The sequence below is a fragment of the Lissotriton helveticus genome, chromosome 9, assembly GCF_964261635.1.
Source record: "Lissotriton helveticus chromosome 9, aLisHel1.1, whole genome shotgun sequence".
Taxonomy (NCBI): domain Eukaryota; kingdom Metazoa; phylum Chordata; class Amphibia; order Caudata; family Salamandridae; genus Lissotriton; species Lissotriton helveticus.
In genome coordinates this window covers 885,198,401-885,220,494 of record NC_136070.1, presented here as the reverse complement: position 1 = coordinate 885,220,494, position 22,094 = coordinate 885,198,401, and the positions used below count along the sequence as shown (strand labels likewise).

At 46.6% G+C, this 22,094-nt stretch overlaps 1 protein-coding gene across 1 annotated transcript in view; it reads left to right on the top strand.

Annotated features, from left to right (window-relative positions):
• Positions 1-22,094, top strand: part of LOC144781955 (cytochrome P450 2G1-like) — a 691,701-nt gene that overhangs the window by 231,365 nt on the left and 438,242 nt on the right. Inside the window, exon 2 of the mRNA XM_078661045.1 lies at positions 16,759-16,921. Within this exon, the coding sequence (XP_078517171.1) occupies positions 16,759-16,921 (163 nt within the window). The remainder of the gene's footprint in view (positions 1-16,758; positions 16,922-22,094) is intronic.

Below are 22,094 nucleotides of genomic sequence, written 5' to 3'. Positions count from 1 at the left end.
GTGCAGTGCAGTGCAGGCGAGTGCAGTGCAGTGGAGTGCAGGCAAGTGCAGTGCAGTGCAGTGGAGTGCAGTGGAATGCATGCGAGTGCAGTGCAGTGCATGCGAGTGCAGTGCAGGTGAGTGCAGTGCAGTGCAGTGCAGGTGAGTGCAGTGCAGTGGAGTGCAGTGGAATGCAGTGGAGTGCAGGTGAGTGCAGGTGAGTGGAGTGCAGGTGAGTGGAGTGCAGGTGAGTGCAGTGCAGGTGAGTGCAGTGCAGTTGAGTGCAGTGCAGGTGAGTGCAGTGCAGGTGAGTGCAGGTGAGTGCAGTGCAGGTGAGTGCAGTGCAGTGCAGGGCAGTGCAGGTGAGTGCAGTGCAGGTGAGTGCAGTGCAGTGCAGGTGAGTGCAGTGCAGTGCAGGTGAGTGCAGTGCAGTGCAGGTGAGTGCAGTGCAGGTGAGTGCAGTGCAGGTGAGTGCAGTGCAGGTGTGTGCAGTGCAGGTGAGTGCAGTGCAGGTGAGTGCAGTGCAGTGCAGTGCAGGTGAGTGTAGTGCAGTGCAGGTGAGTGCAGTGCAGGTGAGTGCAGTGCAGTGCAGGTGAGTGCAGTGCAGGTGAGTGCAGTGCAGGTGAGTGCAGTGCAGTGCAGGTGAGTGCAGTGCAGGTGAGTGCAGTGCGTGCAATGCAGTGCAGGTGAGTGCAGTGCAGTGCAGGTGAGTGCAGTGCAGTGCAGGTGAGTGGAGTGCAGTGCAGTGCAGGTGAGTGCAGTGCAGTGCAAGTGAGTGCAGTGCAGTGCAGGTGAGTGCAGTGCAGGTGAGTGCAGTGCAGGTGAGTGCAGTGCAGGTGAGTGCAGTGCAGGTGAGTGCAGTGCAGATGAGTGCAGTGCAGGCGAGTGCAGTGCAGTGCAGGTGAGTGCAGTGCAGGTGAGTGCAGTGCAGGTGAGTGCAGTGCAGTGCAGTGCGTGCAGTGCAGGTGAGTGCAGTGCAGGTGAGTGCAGTGCAGTGCAGGTGAGTGCAGTGCAGGTGAGTGCAGTGCAGTGCAGGTGAGTGCAGTGCAGGTCAGTGCAGTGCAGTGCAGGTGAGTGCAGTGCAGTGCAGGTGAGTGCAGTGCAGGTGAGTGCAGTGCAGGTGAGTGCAGTGCAGGTGAGTGCAGTGCAGGTAAGTGCAGTGCAGTGCAGGTGAGTGCAGTGCAGGTGAGTGCAATGCAGTGCAGGTGAGTGCAGTGCAGGTGAGTGCAGTGCAGGTGAGTGCAGTGCAGGTGAGTGCAGGTGAGTGCAGTGCAGTGCAGGTGAGTGCAGTGCAGGTGAGTGCAGTGCAAGTGAGTGCAGTGCAGGTGAGTGCAGTGCAGGTGAGTGCAGTGCAGGTGAGTGCAGTGCAGGTGAGTGCAGTGCAGTGCAGGTGAGTGCAGTGCAGGTGAGTGCAGGTGAGTGCAGTGCAGGTGAGTGCAGTGCAGGTGAGTGCAGTGCAGGTGAGTGCAGTGCAGGTGAGTGCAGTGCAGGTGAGTGCAGGTGAGTGCAGTGCAGTGCAGGTGAGTGCAGTGCAGTGCAGGTGAGTGCAGTGCAGGTGAGTGCAGTGCAGGTGAGTGCAGTTGAGTGCAGTGCAGTGCAGGTGAGTGCAGGTGAGTGCAGTTGAGTGCAGTGCAGTGCAGGTGAGTGCAGTGCAGGTGAGTGCAGGTGAGTGCAGTGCAGTGCTGGTGAGTGCAGTTGAGTGCAGTGCAGGTGAGTGCAGTTGAGTGCAGAGTGGTGTGTATTGACAATGTAAATGACAATGCCATTTATTTATGATTTAAAGAAAAAAAAATGTCATGAGCAATGCCAATAGCTCTACCTTTAATGATGCCGAGACCATTGCATTGTAAATGCTTGTTTGTTTGAGGCTTTCACTACAGCTGTAGGTGCTGAACCGGTTCTGTGTGTGCTAAAAACATCAAATCTCTGCTACAGAAATGTCACTGAGAGTCCACTGCCTTCAGACACCCAAGCGTCATTAGGTGCTTGGCACAATGAACCATTAACCTTGAGAACGCACCTGCAAAAGAAAGAACATGCTGACTGAGCAAACTATGCTTCAAAATCACAAGACCTTTAGTCAGGCTTACGTTAACTAAACATTATAACATGCATATCATACATGGTTGTACTTGAGCACATATAACTTAAGAACAAACCCTAAGTTAGTAAAAGCATACATGATTCGTCTTCCAAATATGACTTTCAGAATATATGCAGATGTAACTAAAATATAAATGCAAGTGAACATTAGTAAACACATTTGTAGAGCTTCAGTTTCTATGTGGTCACATTTCATGAATGCATGTATGTGTTCACACATTAATATTATCATGGCACACTCTAGAGATAATGTCAAATCTAAATGCAAGTTGTGCATTGTTGACGTGTAAGGGATGGAGTCTAAAGGCCATATGTATCAAGGAACCATTTAGAGATTCTTTAATAGCGATTTTTAAGAAATCGCTATTTCAGAATCGAAAAACGGTATGTATCAAGAAAAATGCAATTTTTTTGCGATTTCTTGATATTCCTTAATTGCAAATTCGCAAATTGCCAATTCGCAATTAAGGAATACTTTCTCATTCATTTCTATGGGCCAGGAGGCCCATAGGAAGGAATGGGAATGTTCTCTCAATTTGGGATTCGCAATTTGCGAAACGCAAATTGAGAATAATTTCAAGGGTGCAGGGGTGTCCAAAGGACACCCTGTTTCACCCCTGAAATGAGCATAGGTGCACATGTGGTGCACATACATGCCCTAAGGGCATGTATGTGCGTCACATGGTACTTTGAAAAATGCAAAAATGTGCATTTTTCAAGGAATTTGCAACTTACCACCAACTAGAAGTTGATGGTAATTTGCGATTCCTTAAGGTCATTTAGCAAATTTTTTTGCCTTCTTACATTGCATTTAAGGAATCGCAAAATTTGCGATTCCTTAAATGCAATCGTAAAATAAGGAATCGCAAATTTTGAAATTCCTTATTTTGCATCGGGATTTCCTTCATACATATCATTTTGCGAATTCGCATCCGCAAAGGCCGAAATTCTGCGAATTTCGGCCTTTGCGAATGCAAATTTCAATGATACATATGGCCCTTCGCTCCTCCACTTGCAGAAGGATTCTAAGGCTTCTACAATTCGGCAAGTAGTGCACAAAATAAACATGTTGTCTTAAATATCTCTGTTCTTCTTGTCAATGTAAGGCTACAAAAAAAGAGAAAAGTAAGAAAAGTAAGGTTTCATTTTTATTTCTTTAAACAGCTGCTTTAATTGTGCTCCGTGACCTGCCTTTCCACTCAGCTACTGTCTCGGGCAGTAGGCATTGTGATATCAGAAATTAATTCTAATAAGCTGTCACAGTTGAGTTCTGATGTCATTTCTTCATAAACAGCGACTGGCTGTGTCACAAGTCACTAATTATTAAAAAAAATTAGATACTTTTTAAACAGAGCTTGCGTAATCCTATGTGTTATAAAGAAATTAGAGATCTGTTTTATACAGGAATCGCAGAATTTAATGTATAACAATTCAACAAACAGGAGGTAGTTTAGATTCCCTACCAGTGTGCATATCGTTTACTTAGGCAGCTGACAGGCTGTTCCAGCACTGGAGTTCAAACCAATGCCCTCACTGTCGAGACTGGCAACAAGTTAAAGTATATTCCTTAGATACACCAATTCAAAACATAAACCCCCAGATTCATCAAACTCAAATTCTGCGATTCCTAAATTGCGGAAACAGCGAATCGCAATTTAGAAATCGCAGAATGGGATTCAAGAAAAATTGCGAGAAGAAAAAGCGATTCGCAATCGGCCGCAATCGCCGATTGCGAGTTTCCGAAAATCGCATGAAATTCGCAGAATCGGCCGATACCCTTGTTGAAATTACGATCTCGCAATTACCGAAATCGCAAATTGCAATCTCGCTAATTGCGAGATTGCAAAAACGGGAAGTCGCATTTTGAGCACAGTGATGACATCACAACCAGGAAGTAGGCAGTCTCCACCCTGATTCTGCATGGTGAGCCTGAAGTGGAAGCAGCATTGCTCAGAGCTCCACTCCAGAGTACCTCTGGCTGAAAACCAGGAGACACCCCACTGCAGAACATGTCACAGGAAGCTGCAGGGGAAACTTCATCAGGAAGGAAAAGGAAAATAAAATTTTCTGAACAAGAACTTGAATATCTCATAGAGGGAGTGTGCAAGGACCACGACCGCCTTTTTGGGAAGGACTCCAGAAGGGTGCCGGAGGCCGACAAAAGGAGGATTTGGGTGCGCATCCGCGCAAAATTAAATTCTGTGGGAGTGACCCAGCGCTCTGTGGATGAATTGAAAAAACGGTGGTACGACCTCAGAGGGCGGGCCAAGGAGAGGATCGCAGAGAGGCTGGGGGAGCGTGTTGCAACTGGAGGAGGAGAGCCCACTGTCCCACCCAACACCCCACTTGAGGACCGAGTAGAGGACACCCTGCATCCCCAGGCATGCGTGGGGGTAACCCAACTGGACTCCTCCCGACCCACCCAAGATTCACAATGTAAGTGCCATGCGACTGCGATCCTGTCCCCTAACAATGACCATGACCCCAGATCATCCCATCAGAAACACCAGTCATGCAGCCAAAGCACACCACAAAATCCCTATTGCATTGTGGGACATGTAGTCTGTCCACAATTACCATATAGCCCCATACAGCCAGACCTGTTCAGTGAGAGTCAATCCTGCAGCGAGTCAGGGAATGGTAGCCTGCATGCATGTAGCAACCTTCAATGTGTAAGATACATGTCATTAATCAACGTCCACTTTACATCACAGGTGGCGCTGAAGTACCCAGTACGGATAGCGATGCCCTACAAATAGAAGACATAACTGACGACACCGAGGGAGACGTACATCCATCCACACAACCAGGACCATCAGGGCAAGCTGCCGCACCAGCGGTAGTATCACCACCTGCCCCTGTGGACATTGCCACCTCAGCGCCAACAGGCGCACCACAGCGTGTGACTCACACACCATTGGGGCTGACAACTACAGCTGCAGGTCGAAAACAAACCCGCCGCACTGCCGCTGTGAGGAGCCAGTGCAGCGGACTGGTGAGGGAGCCGCGCAATACCACACCACGCGCTGGCAGGGGGGAATGTGCGGGCACCTGGGCTCTCTATTGAGCGCCGTCTGCTTCACATCCACCAGACACAGGCCTGTCATCTCACAGCAATACATCTACAGCTCAACAAGACTGCTAGAAATGTTGGACAGCTGTCAGACAGGATGGAGAGGATGACTGCTGCAGTGGAGGCCAACACCCAGGCCATGTATAGCCAGCGGGACATCAACCGGCGCAGACACCGGCAGCTGCTGACCCGCCTGTCCGCGTACACGCGTTCAAATTATATAATAGGGAATGCCACCTCCCAGCTGTCACGACGCTCCTTGGCCATGCAAGTGCAAATGGTCCAGTGCTGCCAGGATGTCGCAAGGGCACTGGAGCAAGTGACCACTGCAGTGCAGGGTATGCGGACAACCGGCCATGGCCAGGCGGGTGGGGGGGATGACACTAGTGAGGCTAATTAAAGCCACAGCAGCCAATCCGTGCCACTGGTGGTAGCACCCCACCGCAGCACCAGGCCCTCTGCTGCCTCACGGACAAATCCGGAGGAAGAGCTGGAAAGAAGATTGGGAGCGTCCGCCCGGCGGTGCCATTGAACATTTGTAAAGTACCATGAAGGGCCATGCTGCTGAGACAAGCATGCCCTCCTCAAATACATGGGACATATGACGCAATATGGCTCTCATGTTACTGTGTGAGAAATTCAAACTTTATTGTACAAAAAACAATAACAAATTTTCTGTTCAAGTTAATCTGACTCATGTCATTATTTCTATTGTCATGCATGAGTGAAGTGTTGGGTGAAGGGAGTGGGTGCACCAGAAACAGTTATTTGTGATTTGGGTGCGGCGTCTGAGTCCTTCAGCTGGATTTTCCCCGCCTGCATGGCGCGCATGTGCAGGTGGGCGGTTGTCCCCTTCCGACTCACTGCCAGATATCTCAACAGGTATCCTGCGCTTGGTAGCAATGTTGTGGAGTATTGCACACACGGCCACAATGCGGCCGCAAACCTCAGGCTCGTAATTGAGGGCCCCACCAGTCTTGTGCAGTATGCGGAAGCGGCTCTTCAAAAGCCCAAATGTCCTCTCAATGCAATTCCTAGTGCGGATGTGTGCTGCATTGTAACGCCGTTGCTGTGGTGTTGCAGGGTTGAGGTAAGGGGTAAGGAGGTACTCACGGAGACCGTAGGCGCTGTCACCTGAATGAAAGGAGCAGAGGCTCAGTGCATGTTCTGCGCAGCTACATGATCACAGTGTACTATATGGGGGCATGTGTACTTACCTAGTAGGTGTCCTTTGCCAAAGTCTCCCCTGGCCAGTCGTGTGTGAATGCCACTGTGCCGGAATATGAAGGAGTCATGTGTGCTCCCCGGGTATTGTGCCACTATGTCCGTGATGTAAGTCTTAGCGTTGCACACCATCTGGATATTGAGGGAGTGGTAGGACTTACGGTTGCGGTACATGTATTCCATTTGTGCTGGTGGGCAGATGTGGATGTGGGTACAGTCAATGCATCCGATTACATGTGGGAATTGCGCAACGTTGTAGAAATATAGCTTGGTCTCATTCAAGTCCTGTTGGGTGGTTGGGAATGAGATGTAGTGGTGTAGCCGAGTCAGCTTTGCCTCCAGGAAACTCCTTAGGCAGTGGGACATGGTGCACTGGGATATCCCCCCTGCAACAGCAACTATCCCCTGGAAGATTCCGGAGGCCTGTAGGTGCAGGCAGCACAAGACCTGGACATGGGTGGGCACGGGATTGGTCCTTCTTGTTGGGTGCTGCATCAGGGAGTCTAGGTCCCGGATCAGCTTGATGATCATTGGCCCATTCAGGCGGTACTTTGAGTAAATTTACTCCGCTGTTTGGCCCAGCAGGGTGACCCGCAACCGGAATATTCGCTCCTGGATCCTGCGTCTGTTCCGTGCTGCAGCCTTGAGCATTCGCCGCCTGAACACCATGTAGAGTCCTGGCATTGTGAGAGTCCTTATGCTACTACTGTGTTTCCTTAAGTGTGTTTGTTCAGGACTGCACCTGTGGCTCGTTAGTAAAAAAATGTTCTTCCCTTAATGGTTACCACCTGCTTTTGGTTCTCCTTAAATTGTGCCTCGCAAATAGCTATTTTAAGCTTTTTCGCTAATTGCGAGTTGTCATGAATTGCGTTTGCGATTCTTTTGCGAAATCGCAAAACAAATCGCAGAATCCATGGATTCTCGCTATTTCCGATTCGCTATAGGGGTTCCTCCTAGATTCTGCGATTTATTTTGCGATTTTGCAAATTTATTTTTGCAAATTCGCAATTTCTGTGTTTTTGACATGATGAATTGCTTTTCTGTTAATTGCGATCGCAATAGCTAATTCGCAGCTATTGCGATCGCAATTTTGCTTCATGAATCTGGCTGAAAATCTTTGTCATAGTTAATTAAGGACTGACCCAGCACACCCACAACGTTTAATCTATCGATTGGTTCAAATCAAACCCTTGCATTATTTATAAAAAATATAGGAATAATACCCTATGGAAAGAGTAAAAGAACATGATTATTAAATATATATTTTACGTCACAGTAAATCTTATAACAAGTAGCTAAATCCTAAACTGTCCTTGTTTGTCTTAAAAAACTATTTGGTGGGAGGAATGGAGGAGAGACCTTGACTGGTGCCAATGAGACAAAGAAACTGTATAAAAAAGCAGTGGGTGTTCTAAAAAATGGAAGAGAGTGTGGGCGTCCTGGCAGAAGTATAGAGAATCTGTGGCAGACATGAAGGGGTAGGGGAGTTGGGAATTGCTGATTGTCCTTGTTGTCTCCCAGCGTTTATGTTTCTGTATTCTCTGGTGATATCTCCCAATGTGATATATTGGCACTATTTTGTACTGTATGGTCTCATGAGCAGTGTTAATTAAAAGATGTTTTGAAAAAATAATTATTTGTCACAAAGAGTCTTGGGGGACTGGAGTTTATGAGGGATAGGGTTTGATTTAAAAGAGATTTGTTCTACCAGGGATGCTATTGGACTAAGGGCAGGCCTGGGTCTGACAGAGATTTAGCTTCATATTTCCAGTTGTGAAAAGACCTATTCTGAATTACTTTCGTAATTGAGATGAGATGAATACGGGTTGAATGAGAGGCTCTTTGCAGCAAATTGTTGGTAATACAAATATCAGGGTATGAGAGGAAAGGATGAGAGCAACATATTAATTTTTTTTTTATTAGAAATCAGGTGTATACAAAAAAAGACTAAAACATGCAGAGCAGATATAGCATTAAAGTACGAACAATTCGTCATAAGAGAGAAAGCACAATTATCTCAATTCATCATAAATACCAATAGATACATCATTACAACAGATAAGCAGCAGGATAATTAATATTTCGGAGCCTACATTCTGGCCGCCCTCCACCTTTTTAAAGGAGCCCAGATGTTTTGACCCAATTCCCTCAGGTTCCTACCCCGTCGGGAATATAGAGAAGCTTCCATATTATGTATACCAAGCAATCTTGATGACCACATCTGGAATGTAGGCCCCATCGAATCCTTCCAACGTGCAGCTAAAAGAATTTTAAAAACTGATATACCAATAAATATGAATGCTTCCTCCTCCTTTTTTAAACTAAGTTTAAAACCAATCCCAAATATAATCAGGGCAGGGGATAGGGTGATTCTAATCCCTAGCAACCCTGCCCAAAATTTTACAATCTCTGAGCCCAGGTCATTCAAAGCACTACATACTGCAAACATATCAACCAGATTTTCTGGCCTGCAAGAGCATCTCGGGCACTTATTATCCTCTCTCTTCCCCCACTCAAATAACTTAGCAGGGGTAAAGTAAAGCTTATATAAAGTTCTGTAGTGTTGTGCCCTGGGATTTGAGGATCGAAATAGGTTGTTTGCCGTCTGCAATGTTCAATCAAGATCCACATTTGGATCCCCCAGAGTGTGGGCCCAGGAGGTTTCGATCTTTTCCATATCGTCTTGGAGTGTATCAGAGAGAGCGTCATCATAAACCCTGCCAATCCTAGACCCCCCCCCCCAAAAGATAGTCAAAAATGTTCACTCTACCTCTTGGACTAATCCGGGGTCTAATAGACATTAGGGTTTGAAAAATGTGCATATATTTAAATCCGTGCTTTGCCTCTAATCCGTATTTCTGTTGGAGCTCGACAAACCCCAGTGGTGCCGCATCTAGCCATAAATCCACAATCCTACTAATACCTTGCTCATCCCAGACTAACCAACCACCGTCAGAGCTCAGCTGCGGAAAAAGTCTTGAGTTCCATAGGGGAGTATACCAGTTAATTTTGGAGATGCCTAATGCCTTTTTCACCACTTTCCAGCCCCCCAGGCACTATCCAAGACCTTGTATCTTTTTTTATTATAAAACCGACGGTCTGTATTGCGGAGGAGGTGGCCGAATGCTTCTTTCCCCAATAGCAATTCATAAATAGACGGGTGATAGGTGCTCACGGGATGGGTATTAGATGAGCTATGGTTATTGCCCAGGAGTATCGCCATTTGGCTACATAAAGATGCTACAAAGTAAAACCTGATATTAGGGGCCCCTAAGCCTCCTCTATCTTGGGGCAGAGCCAGAAATTTCAGTGATCTTCTAATCTTGCCGTACTCCCAAATAAAGTTGCTAAATGCCGCTTCAATAGATTTCAACACTCTCTCCCCCAAAATGAGTGGGATTGAGCGAAATAGGTATAGCAGTTTCTTTAGCATGGTCATTTTTAACACATTAATTCTCCCTATTAGGGATGAATGGATAACATCAATCCTCTTTAACTCCAGTATAATTGATTCAACCAGTGGGTCATAATTTTCTTTAATTATGGAGTCCATTGAGGCACTAATTTTAACCCCCAGATATATTGCCAAGTCTGTGTACCTGCTATCCTGCTTCATGATATTATTTGAGCATACTATCAAGGTCTTATTTTCATTGAGTAGGTACCCAGAACTACGGCCGAATTCTGATGTAATTTCCTTCAAGGCTGCCATAGCGGTCACCGGGTCCGGTGTTAAGACTGCCAGATCGTCCGCATAGGCTAGCAGTTTAGTTTCAAATCCATTATGTACCACTGCCCTGATATCACCGCATCCCAAAATCCTTCTTACCAGCTGGTCAATATAGAGGGCGAAGAGAATTTGGGAGCATGGGCATCCCTGACGGGTCCCGCGCGAAATACAGATGTTATCCGATGATCCACCCATCAGCTGTATCTTGGCAAACGGGTCAAAATGCATAGCCTTAATGGCCTTGGTAATTTTGGGGCCCTAGCCCCTTTGCTCCAATATCCCCCACAAATATATCCATGTGACACGGTCGAAGGCCTTTTCGGCATCGAGAAGGATCATGGCGATCCGGCCCCCCGAGGCAGCAAGGGCATCAAAGAGCGTGATAACACATCTTACATGGTCCGTTGATCCACGACCCGGGATAAACCCATGCTGCCAAGGGGAGTCCAGACCGCCAATGACCCTCCCGAGCCTATTAGCCAGGAACTTTGCATAGATTTTTGTGTCTGCATTTATGAGAGATATTGGGCGGTACGACCCGGGGGCATCTTTGGGTTTACCCTTTTTATGAAAGACTATAATATTCGTCTCCTTCCAAGAGTTTGGAATTACTCCTGACCAAATTACCCCACTAATGAGATCAAGTAATATTGGGGCCAGAATTTCAGAAAGACATTTATATACTTCAGTTGGAATATTATTGGGCCAATGGCCTTGCCAGCTGGTGAATTCTGAAGAGCCGATATTATTTCGTTCAGTTCTAAATCCCTATCCAAAACAGTCCTCTCCTGGGGGGTCAGAGTTTGGCCGAGATCTTCAAACGGGAGATTGCAGAAGTCAAGCCCAGGCTCTTCTTGATTCAGTTTCTGGTAATACTCCTTGAAGACCCTTCTGATATCCCCTGGATCTGTAAACTCTTGGTTATTCACCTGGTCTTTACCTGATTATTACTGATCCCTTGCCTGGTCTTCAAAGCGAGCAACTCCCCAGCCTGTTCCCCTGACTCATACATTCTTCCCCTGTATATCTGAAAATTATCCGCAGTTTTCTGAGCCTCTGCCTTGTAGATTTCAGCCTTGAGGGCTATAATCCTACATGAACTCTCATTTGAATCTCTCCCCTCAATAATATCCTTCAGGTGTTCTTCCTCTCCCTGTACCAGCTGAGTGAGAAGAGTATTGTGTGCCTCTCGAGCTCTTTTCCTAAGGGTAGCGGAAAAGCTAATTGTCTCCCCTCTTAGAGCTGCTTTGAACGCATCTCAGACTGTGTTACGAGGGGTCTATTCGTATCAAATTACCACTGTGCCCAGTTTTTAAGATGACTAACAAATTCTGAATTCAGTAATAGTTTCCTTTCAAATGTCCACCTATAAATAGGGCTAGTAACATTGTCTATCTCGTATTCTAAGATTAAAGGGCTGTGATCCGATAAAGTTTTCGGCAGCTTGCGGATCCCAACTTTGCCTGTTTCAGATCGGGAAATAAATACATAGTCTAGTTTGGTGTACTTTTTGTAGGGGCAGGAGAAATAAGTATATCCCGGATTCACTGGTTCCATATAGCCCCATACATCCAGCAGATTGTGTGTGTTAGCTAAGGGTGATATATCTCTTAACACTTTAGGTTTACGTCCAGCATAGCCAACCTTGTTGGTAAAGTCTGCTGAGATATTAAGGTCCCCACAGACAATTAATGGGCATGGCCAAGATAGGAGTTCTACCTCCGGCTTATCAAATATATCAGGTTCATCCTGGTTGGATCCATAAACTGTACAAAGAGTGACCCCTATCTTTAGTTCGACTATTGCCCATCTTCCCCAGGGATCAGAATTTGCACGGGCAAATCCTCCAAAATTATTTTAACCAATATAGCCACACCCCGGACCATAGATGTTTGTGTAGAGCAGCCAGCTAGTTCAAAGCCCTTAATACTTAATAAGTGTTTCTTAGCCCAGGGGAGATGCGTTTCCTGAACACATACAATATTCAAATGATTCATTCCCACAAAATGCCCAAGTTTCTGCCTCTTTAATCCATCATTCAAGCCCCCTATATTGAAAGAGCAAATCCTAAGCTTCCTCATCATTACTTAGTTTAGTTGTTAAATCAGCGTGCTTTAAAACGATACAAAAAACTGCAGTACACCTGAATCTTTAGCATTTTTCTTTTTTCCCCCCACCCACCCATACCTCCCCACAAAGTGCCCAAGACCCCCTTCCACCCCACTACCCCAATGTGACCCCCCCTCCCCGCCTCCCCCTTCCGACAGCAGCCGACCCCTCCCTGAGAGCGCTCAGACCTAAGTCTGTGCATGTGATGTGTGCGTACCTAGAAGGCAGTTAGTCCTATAAGTAACCTTAACTTCTCAACATTGTGGCCAAAACCAGGGAAAAGGGAATTTCGAGAGAAAGTAATAGACGATTAATTGCTACCCATTATAGATTGTCATTTCCCCTCCCCTTTTTTCTAACTTTCACCTAATCCCCCCCCCCCATTTTAATGTGGCTCCCCCACTCCACCCCCCAGACCACCCCCCCTCAAGCCTATATCCACTCAATATCCTGACACTACTTGCCCAGGGAGTCCAAATATTCCTTTGCCTTAATCTCGGACGAGAAGTTTCTAGTGGACCCTTGATTAATAATTTTCAATTGTGCCGGATTAACTAGGTAAGCTTGGATCTTTTTGTTGTGAAACGGTTTCAGCATCTGTCTTAATCGCCAGTGTCTTTCCACCGTTACATGGCAGTAGTCCGGCCTCACAAAGAAGGAGATTTCTCCGCCTGATCTCATAGCGTCTGGTCTAGCTTTGTCAGATATTGACTGTCTCAAAAGATAGTTCCCAATAAATACCAAAATGGCTCGAGGTTTCTCGCCTTCTTTTGCTGGTGTTCGTTTCTTGAAGGGAATGTGGTGTGCTCTTTGGATTTCAGAAGTCCAATTCCACTCTGAAAGTTCTGGAAAGACTTTTGAGAAAAGGCTAGTCACAAAATTCCTAGTGTCAGACCCCTCCAAACCTTCTTGTACCCCCAGAATTCTTAGATTATTTCTTCTCTGTCTATTTTCAGCCTCTTCCAGCTTCCATTGCATGTCCCTGATTTGTGCGTCACGTGCGTCCACCATTGTCACAGCTTTAGACATGTCGCCTTCGGCCCCCATCACCCTTTCCTCCAAGTTTGCCACCCTATCTCCCATATTGGAGAATGCTTTTGATAGCTTTCTTATTACTCCTTGCATTTTGCGCATTCCAGCCTGCGCTTTCCTGCTGTCTTGGCGGACCTCGTGTCTATGAGATAGGATCGCCTGGTAAATGGTCTCGAGTGTAGTGGGAGCCTCCGATCTTACGACAACAGTTGGTTTATCGCTAGAGCCTGAGAGTCGGGTATTTGCAGAGTAATCCCAAGAGGGATCTTTTTTCCCCTTTTTTTCTTTGAGTAAATGGCCCGACACTTTCTTTGATGTAAGGGGCTGCTCATCATCGCGCTCCACACTCTCCTCCAAATCAGATTCAAGGCTACTAGCCCCCTGTGACGTGCTTAGTAGGTCATCGGACCATGCTGCACTCCTCTGTTAAGGAGAAAAAGCAATCGCTTGGCTCCTTCTCTTCTTCAAGGCATCCTTTATCCGCTTTAGGGCCCCCATCTGTCAGAGCTCCTGAAATCATACCATAATCCGCAGTCGAGACGGCTGGGAGATCAGACTCATTCTTATTATGACTACCGTTCTTAGTCGGTGGGGAGAATAGAGATGGAGTTTCCACCAAGGGGTTGATTTCTGCACTTTGCCCCTGTAATACTGTATGGCTCCGTGCCCCTGAGGGTACTTCCACCAGAGAAATTGGCGGCAGGCTGATTTTATCCCGTGAGTCTTGATCTTTTAGTAATTCAGTACTTAATACCACATTGTCTCCAATCGTTGCCCCTGTATCAGATTCCCGGGCCCCTTTTACACCCACAGTGGAGTCCCTCGTGATTTCTAATGTATCAGATTCATCAGCCACACCAGCAGGATTACTCACAGGTATCGCCGACTCCCTTGGGCAGTTCGACCACTGTCGGTCCTGCTGGTTTAGTTCTAGCATTGCCTGCGTTGCCTGCATTCACTGAGCCGGCCTTCCGTCTCCTTGATTCCGGTGGGCGTGGCTTCTAGGGCTGGATTGGGGAGCTTTCGCCGGGGACCGTAGTGCTCTCACCGGGGGGTGATTAACTTTGCTGCAAGCTCTTCTAGCGGCGGCCGCTGCTGCCGCCTTGGCAGCCGCGCTGCTCTGCATCACTTTAGGAGCCATGGCGGTGTTCAGGATGATGAGACCCGGAAACAAACTCCTGAGGTATGCCTTCACACGGCGTATTATAAGGGAATCAAGTCCCATGCAGTGAGGCTGCCGAGTACACAAAAACAACACGGGTTGCGGAATTCTTTTCTCCTCGCTATAGCCGCATCCAAAACGAGGACCGCTGCCTGCTAGTTCCGCAAGCGTCCACCTATAGTTCAAGTTCAAGTTTAGCATTTGTATAGCGCACTACTCACCCATAGGGTCTCAAGGCGCTTGAGGGAGGGAGGGAGGGGGGTAATTACTTATCGAATATCCAAGTTTTTAGTTGTTTTCTGATGGAAAGGTGGTTCTGAGTAAGGCGGAGGTGGGTGGGGAGAGAATTCCAGGTCTTGGCTGCTAAGTAGGAGAAGGATCTTCCCCCCATGGTGGATCTATGGATGCGTGGAATTGCGGTGAGGGCTTGATTGGACGATCGTAGTTGGCGGGTGGGGGTGTAAAAGGACAGGCGCGTGTTGAGGCATTCGGGTCCAAGGTCGTAGAGGGCTTTGTGTGCGTGGGTGAGGAGACGGAAGGTTATTCTTTTGTTGACGGGGAGCCAGAGGAGGTCTTTCAGGTGAGTTTTTTCTGTAGTTTGGCTGTGGTTCCGGCATAAAGGGTGTTTCCGTAGTCCAGTCGGCTTGTGACCAGTGCGTGAGTGACCGTCTTTCTTGTTTCGGTGGGGATCCAATGGAAGGTTTTTTTGAGCATACGTAGGATGTTGAAGCAAGATGATGAGACGGCGTTGACTTGTCTAGACATCGAGAGGGAGGAGTCCAGGATGAAGCCCAGGTTACGTGCGTGGTCCGTTGGTATGGGTGCGTTTCCCAGGGCCGGTGGCCACCATGAGTCGACCCAGGCGGATGGGGATGATCCTAAGATGAGGACTTCCGTTTTGTCCGAATTCAGTTTTAAATGGCTGTTCTTCATCCATTCTGCTACTTCTTTCATCCCTTCGTGTAGGTTAGTTTTGGCGGTATTTGGGTCTTTGGTGAGGGAGAGGATCAGCTGGGTGTCGTCTGCGTAGGAGATAATGTTGAGGTTGTGTTGGCGCACGATGGATGCGAGGGGACTCATGTATACGTTGAAGAGGGTGGGACTGAGTGATGATCCTTGTGGTACGCCGCAGATGACTTCGGTGGCCTCTGATCTAAAAGGGGGGAGGTGGACTCTCTGGGTTCTTCTGGCGAGGAACAAGATGATCCAGTCCAATGCTTTTCCTTGTATTCCGGCGTTGCTGAGGCGATGAATAAGGGTGCTGTGGCAGACTGTGTCGAAGGCTGCGGAGAGGTCAAGTAGGATGAGGGCAGCTGTTTCTCCGTTGTCTAGTAGTTTTCGAATGTCGTCTGTTGCTGCGATGAGGGCGGTCTTGGTGCTGTGTTTGGCTCGGAAGACGGACTGTGATGCGGACGCCATCTTGCTCCCGATCCCTCCGATCACCACGAGAGCAACATATTCATATTCAATTATGCAAAAAGTCAACAAAACCATAGATCTGGCTTTTCAAGCCAATTTTTTGTGTGCAAAAATATGGAATAGGAATTACAGGTTTATAAATATATAAAAAGTAATAAAGAGTAAAAATGGAAAATCATAAACATGGTGGGCATATATTTGCAAAAACATTTAATGAAAAAATACACATTTCAAAAATGGTTTAAAACATGAAATTTAGAAAGAAAGCAGAGATTTGCCTACAAGCCCTAGAGCTGAAGAGGACTATTTTCTAGATGGATGAGCACATGTGCAAGTGAAAAATTGCATCACTCAATGTGAAGAGATGTGATGGTTGACGCTGGCTTACCCACTTCCCCATGCTGTCGGCTGTAGAATGTGGATGCAAAATATCAAGGACACTTGACCGGACCAACGGATGGAAAGGGCTTACCAAAAGCCTCCCTTTGTACATATATTATGTTGGTATTTTAGTAAATTTTGTTGTTAAAAAAAGCGGTTTACAAACTAGCTAAATCTGTCTTTAGGCCAAACGAAAATAGCATAGTACAGAGAATTCTGTAACATGCGGACATAACCGAAAGAGGTAGAAACAATGGGGCCTGCTTTGACGCTTTGATGTATGTAGAAGAGTAGAGGGGCCATAGTAGAGGGGGTGGTTATGCTCGCCTGACACCATTTTCAAAACGAAGGCATGGATGTTCACAAATACAATGAGTTTATCACGTATTTTGTCCCCTCGTGACATCTCACCTTTAGCAGACAACCGTGACAGACTATATTTTAGTTTAAATGCTGATTCTGTGGTGTTACCTGAAGAGTTGAATGACATGTTTTATGTAAGGACATGTAGTGGCATTTTTTAAGGGTGTATATTCTGTTTTGCAGCTGCGTGATATCTATGGCCCTGCTTTCACGGTGTACATAGGTCCACGACCTGTGGTGGTGCTCTGCAGCTACGATGTTATTAAAGAAGCTTTTATTGACCAGGCAGATGACTTTATGGCAAGAGGAGCAATTCCGACATTCGAAAAGATTTTTCATGGCCATGGTGAGTTCTTGAAGAAACGGGTAAATTGGAGTCAATATAAAACGAATATGGGAGAGGATGTAGCCTTACGGCTGGGGCGGTCGAACTCGAAGCTGGGGAGACGGGTTCGCACCTCGGCAATGACGCTTAACATTCTTTGATTCTGGTCAAATCACTTAATCTCCCCGTGCCTACAAAAACAAGCATTGGCATACATGGGCGTAGGAGACACTAAATTTCTGGGGGGGACAGGGACAACCTTGTGGACTTTCCAGTGACCCTATGCAAATCGCCCATTGTGTGAGACCGTACGCGCGTTAAATGTATACAATCGCATAGTTATGGAGAGAAATATTAAGAAAGGCAGGCAAGTAGTGGACTTGGAAGATGTACTGGCTACTCAAATGCGGTACTAAGATGATTCTTGCTCAGTTGTTAAATGGTGGCAAGTACAAAGAAATGAAACTGAGGGACTTGAGACAAAATCTTCACTAGCAGTATCCTGAGCCCAGATACCATCAGGTGTAAAACTCCACATAGTTTTAAGAGCAATAGAGAATTGTGAAACACAGAACTAGGAGAGAGTGTGTGTGAGATGCACGAAGGCTCAAACATGGTGCAGGTAACCTCTAGCCTACAGTCCACCAGTACTCTGCCATAGCCTGCCCTTGCACCCAAAATATGTAAGGGAGTGAGTACCAATTTGCCAATTCCCAGACTTAAAAATCAAATAAAAAATAGTGCAAATACTATGCTCATTGTTTGTATGATAGGTGTGACCCCTGCAGGTGGAATTTTTACACATTGAAGAAACACCGCTTTAAAGAATACTACTTCACAAAGCATTAATAGCCAAGAAACCAGCTAACTCTAACACCACTGGTTGACTTTCAGCTGCACTATGTAAGGCTAGGTTTCAAAGTCCATGCCTATAGTAGAAAACATAAAACTACAAGTACCAGAATGCAAGGGGCTGCTGGCACATATCAAGCATTTATAAAATCTGTGGTCTACAAGATACACGTGGCCCGGATCACATAATGAGCCTTCTGACCTGTCCTTCATGGCTCTCGCAGTCAGACTTGACCAGGGGCGCAACTAGAGCCAAATTTCGGGGGGGCGGGCTAGGAAAAGATATAGGAGGGAGGGCTGACTCTTCCAGCAATAGTTAGTGGAGATGCAGGGGCTCTAGAAGGCAGTGGCCTAACGAAACTTGAGGGGGCCTCCCTGCAAAGTACATGGAGCGGTCCCCTTGGGACTCAGTCAGGAGCTCTCCTGCCAGGGTACTGTGCTGAGGGCCCCACCTGGAGCTTGCCCCCCACCCATGCACCGTGGGGGCTTCAGGGGCGTATGTTTCACCCTCTGGACATGAAACACAACTGTATTGATTGAGTCCTGGTTTCAGGGGTTAGAGAGCAAAATATCATGTTTATTTATTTGCGGAGAGGGCAATTATATTATCTATTAACCTCCAGCCTAGGATCCTTTTTCTTTTATCCGAATGAACCATTAATCGTTTTTGCATACTTGTAGGTCTTCTTCTAATCAAATGCCTCTAGACAATTTCTCTATCAATCTTGCTTATTTCTCCTCTAATAGCATTGCCACCTTCACTTGCTCCATTATCCCTGAGTGTGTGGCCAATGGTGTCCACTTTCCATGCTGTAAGATGAAGGTACAAAAGGGGGTGGTGATGGACGGAGCATCTGAACCAATCAAACACTCACACCCAGTCAACTGATCTGGGTTTGATCCATCACCGTTCTTTAGCCCACTCTGCCACCCCAGTTCAGACATGGCTATATGCAAATCAGTCTGACCCTGTGCCTCATGGGAACAGTCCAGCCCGAACTGCCAAGCCAGGTCTTCCCTGGACCGGAAACAAGCTTCCGAGGACCGGTTTCTGGCATTCCAGCCGTCTTCAGGCCGGCTTGCTTGAATCCAGTGGCAAAGTGAGCAAGGGACTCACGTCTGAGCATACCCTGCCACACTTATGGCGGCCAAAAGCGGTACAAAAGGGGGTGGTGATGGACGGAGCATCAGAACCAATCAAACACTCACCCCCAGTCACAGATCTGGGTTTGATCCATCACCGTTCTTTAGCCCACTCTGCCACCCCAGTTCAGACATGGCCATATACAAATCAGTCTGACCCTGTGTCGGCCCCAACATCTTAGTTGAAGAAGGTTTAACTGTTATAACCTTTATTTTCTGGAATTCATCATGCTATTCTTTTTTTCGTAGATACTCTTGCATTTCCTTTCTCCAGCTACTGATTGTGCCAAAATAATGTTGAACGTTCTTATCATTTGTTTTATGGAGTAAGAGTCATCAGGCCCCATCTTCTTTATTTTTCTGTTCTACTTGGGCACCGCACACAATACTCCAAAAATGACCATAATGTTGTCACAAATCCTCACCCTCTCGGTGCTTGTATGTGTACAATACCTACAGAGAATTCACTGAAGGCACACATTACTCCCCAGCGCATTATTAGAATGTGGGTAAGACCCACAATGGGCTTTGAGCGAAATGACCAACCCCACGGCATTTATGGGTTCTCCATCTTAAACACTTAACTTCCACCTATCATTTCCAATGGCTCTACATTGCTATCTATCAGTGTGAGCATGGCTAGTGAGCCCAACATCAAAGTTAAAACTACCTGCTTTCTGTATATTTACCAGCGTCCCAAATTACCCCCAACTAGTGTCAGAGCTTTCATATACCCGCTAGCATCTCTTAAAAATCATTATTAGTATCCCTGGACTCCCCCATGATCCATGGCAGCATCATTTAGATTGCAGCAACAAAGTCACCATGTCTTCCGTCATTCATTGGTATTCTTGTCAGCAGCTCCAGTTTATGTGTCAGTATTATCACAGTCCCATGGGTCAGCTCCTGCATCATCTAGAGGCAATGCTTAGTACTTGCAACAGCCATGGTATCACTGCCAAAACATAGTGGTGTCCCCATAATCTGCTCCAGCATTAGTGGTTGCACATGCCAAGAGATTACTGCTAGATTACACCCCCCAAATAAATCCAGTGGCCATATCAGAGTTTTTCATTGGACTAACGCACACATACACAGAATACGAGGATTCCAAAAGCTAAGAACAGCATTCAGGAAGTTGTTTATTTTTACTAAGGGAGGTAGAAGAGTGGGGAGCAAGTGGTGTATCTCAGTGAAAAAAGCAAGTGTGTGTTTGCTGTCAATGCGGTCCCTCTCTCACACTGCCAGAATGGAGCTTCCCAGAGCTCCATTTTGTACTTACAGTGCATTGTCGGTGCCTCCAGCAATGAAATGCAACCAGCTCCTGAGCTCTGGAGTTTAATCTGCAGGCCGCCCGTTCGAATCTCAGCAAGATACACTCAGCCTTTGATTCTTCCAAGATCGATGAAATGAATATCGATTTCGGTTAGGCAGTAATCAGTGTGCATAAAAACCCTACACCACACCGTCCACCTGGAACACAGCGTCTAGCAAGGAATTGGCATTGTCAATGTGAATAGGAAAGAAAAACGAAAATAGAGCCTAAAAGGGGTCATGAACTTTGTTCGGTTCTTGCAAAATACAGCGTTTTAGGGAAAGTGCAATGTAACCATCACATCTGGCTTCTGCGCTGAGAGTAACAAATCTCCTTTAGTACCGAAAAAAAATCACTAACTTCTCTTAATATGCAGACCTCCGTTCTAGCAAACACAATCTGAGAATGCACCGTTTCTGAAAACACCCGCCCACAAGATAGAGAGGGCGAGAAATGCTTATTGCTTGGGGAAGTCAAGAGGGGGTAATGCCACCCACGGACCACTCCTGCCTACTAGGCCCAGACGCAGACTCACCCGACCAGCCCGGCTGACACACACTAGGGGGGGGGACGCCCAAATAAATAATTCCCGGAGCCTCAGGGGGCTGCGCCACACAAAGAGTTGAAAAGGGCAGAGGCAGGGGGGGGGCGAGTGGCCTCTGACGTCACCTTATGCTGTGACTATCGGATCATTGGCGACTCACAGACAGGTAACTGGAGAGGCGCCAGGTCAAGTGCAGGGCCATTAGGTCACGCAGGTCCGCTCGCACTTTTTTTCGCGCGCTAAAGGCCTGCTAATCTCCCTCTCAGGAGGGAGAAGGGAAATGTGTTTGTCCTTTCGTCCCCCCACCCTCGTCCCCTGCGTCCCCCCCACTCCAAAATCTGGGGGGGATATGTCCCCCGCGTCCCCCACAGTTCCTACGCCCATGTTGGCATAGGCAATAGGTCTCGCCTTTGGGACCTTATAAGTGTTTAGCCATGTAACACTTGATGTTGATGCACCAAGGATATTGTGTTGGACAACTAAACACTTATAAGGTCCCAAAGGCGAGACCTATTGGATGTGCCAACGCTTGCTTTCCTTGCGCTGGGTCACCTCTGACAGTTGTTTTCAAAATTTAAGGCAACCTATTTCAAAATAAATGCAAAGTTAATAAAGCTATTGTTTTAAAAGAAAAGAGAGGGGGATTGAAAGTTACTTTTTATCTAGATACATGTACATCCCAGTATGAAAAAGCGCCAGACACTGTGGAACAAGAATATTAACTTCTTAGTTCTAAGGGGAAGCCAGAATAATTTTATTTCGAGACATTTGTACTGAATTATTTTCAGTCATGCACTGTGCCTGGTCTGTTCCCTTTCATTCCGATTCTGCACAATGCTGGAATCTGAAATGCACAATTTAATGGTCTTCATATTATATATTCCCGTATATCAATAATTTTGCCCTCATTCTGGACTTTTTATTAGACAACATTAATCTAAACATATGCTTTTGTATTAGAAAGCTAGCTGAGTTAAGAATTGGACTCAGGAGGGTTCGCATAACATAGAACTATCATGGACAAATTCATCTTGAGGATTGTTACGATCTCCAGGCATGACATTCCTAATACACTTCAGCTGCTGAAATCCTTACTCAGGTTGTTAAATGAACTGTTAAAGCTGTTTCTGCTCAGCGTTGTTGGGCAATATGTAGATTTCTAAATGTCATATTTTTTCCATCTGCCTCTACATCTAGTGTGCTCCGAATGCACAGTTTTAATGATAGGTTTTGAAGGTTTCGTCTTGACAGTGGTTTGCAGCATCTATAATAACTGTACCTCAGAATTCATCTTGAGGGATATTCCGTCGCTAGCAATGACACTCCTAATGTTCTACGTC